The 7,057-nt window shown below is 36.2% G+C and overlaps 1 protein-coding gene across 2 annotated transcripts; it reads left to right on the top strand.

The window, feature by feature from the left end:
- The first annotated feature begins 275 nt into the window (after positions 1-275).
- On the top strand, positions 276-6,135 carry LOC21385819 (UDP-glucose 4-epimerase GEPI48). 2 transcript variants are annotated; one of them, XM_024170522.1, is made up of 10 exons: positions 412-675; positions 1,676-1,725; positions 1,830-1,965; positions 3,217-3,318; positions 3,578-3,805; positions 4,290-4,368; positions 4,969-5,051; positions 5,540-5,631; positions 5,768-5,881; positions 5,945-6,135. In XM_024170522.1, exons 1-9 carry the CDS (start codon positions 493-495, stop codon positions 5,859-5,861), a joined length of 1,047 nt encoding a protein of 348 aa, XP_024026290.1. In that variant the 5' UTR covers positions 412-492; the 3' UTR covers positions 5,862-5,881; positions 5,945-6,135. The 2 variants fall into 2 exon arrangements, with proteins under 2 accessions (XP_010104017.1, XP_024026290.1); XM_010105715.2 differs by having other exon boundaries at positions 276-675; positions 5,768-6,135.
- Positions 6,136-7,057: the final 922 nt, after the last annotated feature.

Raw genomic sequence — 7,057 nt, 5'->3', positions numbered from 1 at the left:
ATACTACAGAATCAAAATGGTAACAGAATTTGGGATGAAATGAACGGTTAAAAATCTGTCATACCAATATGGCCTTTACTGTAGACCTTATTAAAGAATTGTACAACAAATTTTAAAAAATCACAGCTCACAAAAACGCGCCACGTTGCCTCACGTGGTTCTTCTCTATCCCCCCTCTTTTTAGTCCAAAACTTTTTTGCTTCCCCACCAAAAAAGAAGCTCCCACGAATCTCTCTTTTTTCCCCTCCTCCTCCTTCTCCTAATTTTTCTTATTCATTTATTAATTTTATTATATTTACCGATAAATTATTCTTCGTTCTTTCCGTTCCAACGAAAAACAGAATTGTGACAGCGATTCGTCCCGGCTATAAATACCTCCCTCCCTCGCATATATTTATTCGTAATCCCGTTGCGATCCGAAAATCAAGTTCAAGTCTCAAGAGAAAATTGCTCGCTGAACTGGTATTGGAATTTGCTCGTCAAGGTTCGTTAATGGCGAAAAGCGTTCTGGTCACCGGCGGAGCCGGTTACATCGGCAGCCACACCGTGCTCCAGCTCCTCCTCGGCGGTTTCAAGGCCGTCGTCGTCGACAATCTCGACAACGCCTCCGAACCCTCCATTCACCGCGTCAAAGAACTCGCCGCTGATTTCGGCCATAACCTTTCCTTTCACAAGGTTCGTTTCTTCCTTTCTTCGATAAATTATACGTTTTTTCGAATAGTTGGTGAAGAATTCGTGCTTTTTTGTTGACTAATTCTACGCTTGTTTTGGTTTTTGTGTTGTTTAACCATTCGTTTATCTGTCAAGTCACATGGTCCGTTTTTCCGGTTCTTTCTTTTTGTTTCCTTTTCCTTTATTTAATTCTTTTGTTCTGTTATTATTCATGGAGTTTTTGTGTTAATGTGCGACCAATTCGTGTGGCGGCTTTATTTATTTTTGCAGAATTTATGTTTGTTTTAATTTCGATGTTACGATTTATTCTCGGCGACTTCTATATTGTTTAACCACTCATTAATATGTCAATTTATAGTTTTGCAATTTGGCAGCCAATTCCTGAACCTTTTTGTTGTTGCTAATTTTATTTTATTTTTCTTAATTTTAATGTTATAAATTTCCCTCTCGGTGAGTTTTGTACTTTCGTTTTGTTTAATTTAATATTCGTTGATTTTTTTTAATCTAAATTTCGTACTTTGGTTTCCGTAAAATTCCTCTTTTTTGAACTTTTCGATGAATACGTTCTTAATTCGTCTTATTCGATTTTCTCTTAACGCCCCAAGTCCGTGACAGCTGAGCTGTTCATGTGAGAATGCTGACAAATGTTGTTGAAAAACCTGATAAAAATTGTGACGAAAATTAAATGCAATAACGAAAGTGTCATATTTTGCCCCTTGAGAAAATACAAATTATATTTTTCAAGCGTGGGAATGAAATTTTCTTTTTTCTTTTTCTTTAAGGAAAAATGGGATTGTTTATTCCACCGTAGTATTCATATAATTTGTTGTTTTCCCTTTTTTTTATTTTCCCCGAGTTTGGCTGTTTTTATTGTGAAAAAGGAAAATGAATAATATACAGCTGCTAAGTTTTACTATTTTAAGATTGTTGTTCTGTCTTCATCATTATTGGATTCTAGGACGAATCCAACCTGTTTCTTATAACCTTTGTTTCTCACCGACAGGTAGACCTCCGCGACAAACCGGCGCTTGAGAAAATCTTCTCTGAAACACAGTAAGAATCTTCTTAGAGAAAACCTTTCTTGTAAAACATTGTATAGTGTGTGAAATGTTTTTTAAGTCTTGCACTCGTTTACCATTCTCTTGTGTGCCCTGCAGATTTGATGCGGTCATACACTTTGCTGGACTGAAAGCAGTGGCTGAAAGTGTTCAGAAACCACTAACGTACTATAACAACAATTTGATTGGAACAATTACTCTGTTGGAAATCATGGCTGCACATGGATGCAAAAAGGTACCATTTATCTTTAGTCTATCTGTAAAGTTGAAGTGCTGTTCCATTTACTGCTAATCACCATTAATTATGTCTTTCGCCACTCTAGTTGTATTTGTAACATGGTTCTTGTTTTAAAATTGCAAATAAGTTTCAGTTTCACAAGGTTCTCCGTGAAAACTTTCTTGTTTTGACTTTTGCCTTCTCTCCCAAGGTTCATGGGAAAAGAACCAAAATGTAAGCTAAGCCTTAATGTCTATCACAACCCGGTAGTAACTTTATCTCTTTCAGCTAATTAGGAAACTAAAGGGTTGCGTTGGTAGGATTTGGGAGCATTTGTTGTGGATTCTGTAATTTCTGTCTAAGGCCTAGGCTCTTACTGAACTATCCACCTGTGTTGCTTAGCTTTTGTCAACCTATTTCATCGCCTTTTTTAATTTTTTTAGCATTAAACTTAGGTCCTAGTACATATGGGATTGAGCTTTCCTCCGAGCCTGTCATAGTACGGGAGCCTCTTTGGCACTGGGGTCCGCCTTTTAAACTTAGGTCCTAAAACCTCCCCATCCAAATCCACACCCTTTACAAACTAGAGCCAAAATCCTGCTTATGGCCTTGTCCATTTGTAATGATGCGTAAGCAGTTGTAACCCTGATTTCTTTTTTAAATAATGGAGTGAGATTTTTGCATCATGGAAGCTGAGATCCAATATGCCTTCTTGTTCGAAAGAAAACATTGTTAATGAGAGAAAGTTGTTAAGCTCTCTGATGGAAGCAAGAGTGGCTTGAATGAATCCCTCGAAAAGTGTTGATAGCTCACAATTGCTTGAGTGGTTTAGAATGCAAATTAACTTTTCATTTGCTTCTTTTTTGTAGCTTTTTTACATTATTTGTTTTTCCCAACGGCCTGTGGCAGTCCCTAGAATTTGCTACTATGCTTTGCTTAAATAATTGATTAATGAACAGTAGCTTCGTGACTAACCTGGCCCTAATTTTGTAAATATTGCCTGAGTGAAGAAACAATCTATATAAGCTTTGTATATTGATGTCACTGCTCAAGCCTGTTAAGATTTTTTCTAAAGATAAAATTTAACAAGCGGAGAAATTGTTTGCATTCTCTTTAATTTTACAGTTGGGAATCTCATTTTCAAGTTCTGAGCTCCTCTGAGATAGTCTTAGTTCTTTACTTGTCTCGCTAAGTTTCATGCAAAAGGTGCAATCATCTTTTATTTGATTGGATTTAGTTGAATGACTGATTTCAAAAACTTGATTTCAGCTTGTCTTCTCGTCATCAGCTACTGTCTATGGTTGCCCAAAGGAAGTTCCTTGTACAGAAGAGTCCGCCCTCCAAGCAGTCAATCCGTATGGACGTACTAAGGTTAGTTCAACCTTAATTAGATTCCTCTAATTTGGCTCAGTAACAATGCCTGATTGAGATTTGAGCATTCATGAAAGTTTCACTTTTGTGGCTGTAGTTATGTACGTCTTCTGAAATGTGAATTGTCTGTATTTTGCAGCTTGTTTAATAGAATTCTCTATTCATGTTTTTTTAATAATAAAAAAAGAGACAAAATTATTGTTCAAGTTATATTCTTCCTTGGAATTTAATGATAACATATAGTATGGTGCATTTTCAGCTTTTTATTGAAGAAATCTGCCGTGACATTTACCAGTCAGACCCAGAATGGAAAATTATATTGCTCCGATACTTCAATCCTGTTGGAGCACACCCTAGTGGATATATTGGGGAGGACCCTCGTGGAATTCCAAACAATCTGATGCCATTTGTGCAACAAGTTGCTGTTGGCAGGCGTCCAGCCTTGACAGTGTTTGGAAATGATTACTCTACAAAAGACGGAACTGGGGTAGGTATCTAGTGATGCCTTGCTGCTTTTATTAATTTTTTCTGGGGTGGGTATCTAGTTGCTTTTATTAATTTAATAAACCTAGTAAGCTCAGTTTTTAAGTATGCCAGTTGTTGCAAACATTTGTTGACAAACATTTGTTAACAAGACTCCTTAGTACCAGGTGGCAATGTCCAGATCAATTGTACAGCCTTAATTTGGATGTTCAAAAGGGTAGAAGTGTCATTCTAATTTGTTGACACATGTAGATTTCCAGATTTGTAATTTTCCAGTTCGTAAGCTGAAAAACAGTTTATGCTAATTACTTTATTGCATTTTCCCATCACTAGCTTGGACTTTTTGTTTTTTTAAACATGTCGCGTCTAATACGTATTTTAAACTTCTATACTTTATGGATAATGGAGAACTCTTGATTATGCGTTTTGACCAGTCACATATATCAGTAGAAGAGCATGTTCAATACTAACAATGCTAATATGTTCAGGTTCGTGACTACATTCATGTGGTTGATTTAGCTGATGGACACATTGCTGCATTGCAGAAACTTGAAGATGCTAAGATAGGTAAGTATTTGTACTTTTCATGTCCTTTACCGCTTATTAAATATCTTTAATGTGTTAGCTTGCCCCAATATGTTTGTGGTACCATTCTGCACCCATAGTGATGGTACTTGCACATTTGTTCTGGTGTGGAACCTTTTGTCCAAGTTTCTTGCTCATAATGATCATACAAGTGATAGTTTCTCTTGCTTAAAGGGAAGCCATCTATTGACAACACGAGCTTTTTTCTGTGATCTTTGGGTGTTGATATATTCAAGTTAAATTTGATTTTAGCATGGTTCAGTATAAAATTCACACTTTTTATTTCCCCCGTGCTACGCAGCATCTAATATATTTTGCTATTGTATTTAGGATAGTCATTTGCAAATTTTTGTTAATCGGTTTTTTTTTTCTTTTTTTTTTTTTTATTTTGGGTATTCATTTTGAAATTTTTTTTTATTGGTTTTTTTTTTTTTTTTTTTTTTTTTTTTTTTTGTGATTTTTTGTTTTTTGTTCACCTTCGATTCATTAGCATAGTAGCTGGCAAAAGTACTTGAAGTCGGTATCAGATAGTCATTATGTATGTGTAGTTCATCAGTTTTAACGTTGAATGTATATTGCCAGGTTGCGAGGTGTACAACTTGGGAACTGGAAAAGGAACATCGGTGTTGGAGATGGTTGCAGCATTTGAAAAGGCTTATGGAAAGGTTATATCTTTTTCTTCCTTTCTTAAGCTCGAAGTGTACTTCTTTACCACTGTTAGTGTTGATTAATTTGATTCTTGAAGTACACCATTTAGTTCCTCGAACGTGCTAAGTTTATTTGCCTTGCTCTTTGTTTGGACTGGATTTTAGATGTTAGTCCAGAAATAGATCCTGTATGTTAATGATGCTTATTGGAAATTTAGGAGTTGTCTTTATATTTGAGGTGTCTAGATAAATTCTCTTCCCTACTGACACAGCGGTAGTTAAAGCCTATATCAGTTAGATGGGATCTCAAATAGCCCCAATGTTATCCTGAATTAACTGGAACAAATTTCTCCATCACTTTCTCACTTTCAAATTGCCAAGATTAGGTTATTTAACTTCTTAACTGGAGGGCTTGTTTAGTTTTTTGTCCTTACATCTAATGCTTTATGTGTTAGACGAACTCTGTTATCAACCTGAGCTAATAAGTTGACAATTAACTTCACCAGAAAATTCCTCTAGTGATAGCTGGGCGAAGACCTGGTGATGTCGAAATTCTCTTTGCATCAACAGAGAAGGCAGAAAGGGAATTGAACTGGAAGTAAGTGCTACTTTACTCCAAAATCAGTAATCATCTTCTTCCTCTTGGTTGACTTGTGTGTTCTAGGAACAAATTTCAAAATGCTTTAAAGCCATGAAACTTTGTGATGGTCTTACAAGCGCGATTTTTCTTGCAGGGCAAGATACGGCATCGATGAGATGTGCCAGGATCAATGGAAGTGGGCTAGCAAAAACCCCTACGGTTATGGATCTCTGGACTCGGACAACTGAAAGCTGATACTTGTAACAATATATGCATTTAACTTTCGGTAACCTCTGGACTCGGACAACTGAAAGCTGATACTTGTAACAATGTATGCATTTAACTTTCGGTTCAAGTTAGTAGTGGTCATTCGTCGCCCGCGGTGTCTAGCTTTGGCCATTGTATGAATATTAGTAATAACCCTCAGCTTTTGTTGGCATACCTTCAAGCTGATAACCATTGAGGTGTAACCATTATAGATTAATTTATAGTAAATGAAAAGGGTCCATTTCTTTTGATCTAGTTTGAAGTCCATTTCTATGTGATTAACGTTAGATTGGCAGCAGATGTGAAATTTTACAGAAAGTCCATGTAGATTTTGTGGAGAACTTCTGTAAATAATTAATTACTCTTTATACAACATTTATAACTTAATAAAAGAGAATATTCTTTTTTTTTTTTTTGGTGTCTTTGATGGTCCGTTTTTTCCTGATTATTCTACACCTTACACGGGTTCTACTGCACGCGGCTATCACGTGATGTACAGAGACCAGATTTATGGCATGGTTGAAAAAAGAAAAGCTTCATTGAATAGTTGCTCTTATTTGTTATTTTTGTTATTCTTGATCCAACCAGTGTTCCTTGGGAGTTGGGTCTTTTGAGGATCGGTTGCTATCTGCATCAAATAAGAACCCAACAAAAGTAGAAATAGTGCAGTCGTTAGTATTTGAACTTCTGTTGGTTTGGGGCATGGGCCCTTGCCGTGCCTGAAGGGGAACCCAATTCATGTGCAGGTTTACTTTTGGAAGCGAATGGTTCAAAATGGTTCGAGAAAATTGGTGAATTAATGCATTGTTTTATCTTTTATTTTTTATTAATACTTATATAACTAATATGGTTATTTGACAGGGTAAGTGTAAAAAGGTAAAAATTTAAGACTCATGCATTCTAAGAACATGTTCATTTTGTGGGTTTGGTTTGAACCAACCTAATTTTAATCAGCCCAATGGCCCAAATCAACGTTCGTTACTCAGAGTTAGAACCCTAACTCGAATCCGGATACGAGTTGAGTTGCTGAGATTGGAATTCAATGTAGGCGTGAATTTCATTAATTCGAACATGCCTCTACAATAAAATATTAACTCTGCACAACTCAGGCAAAAGCCTGTCGAATTCCCTCGCGCCTTACCGTTGTTTTGTTTTTTTCTTTCCTCTTTCCACCAAA

Source organism: Morus notabilis, unplaced genomic scaffold (assembly GCF_000414095.1).
Source record: "Morus notabilis unplaced genomic scaffold, ASM41409v2 Scaffold726, whole genome shotgun sequence".
NCBI classification, from domain to species: domain Eukaryota; kingdom Viridiplantae; phylum Streptophyta; class Magnoliopsida; order Rosales; family Moraceae; genus Morus; species Morus notabilis.
The sequence above is the reverse complement of the archived record's forward strand: the minus strand, read 5'-3'. Positions and strand labels throughout refer to the sequence as shown.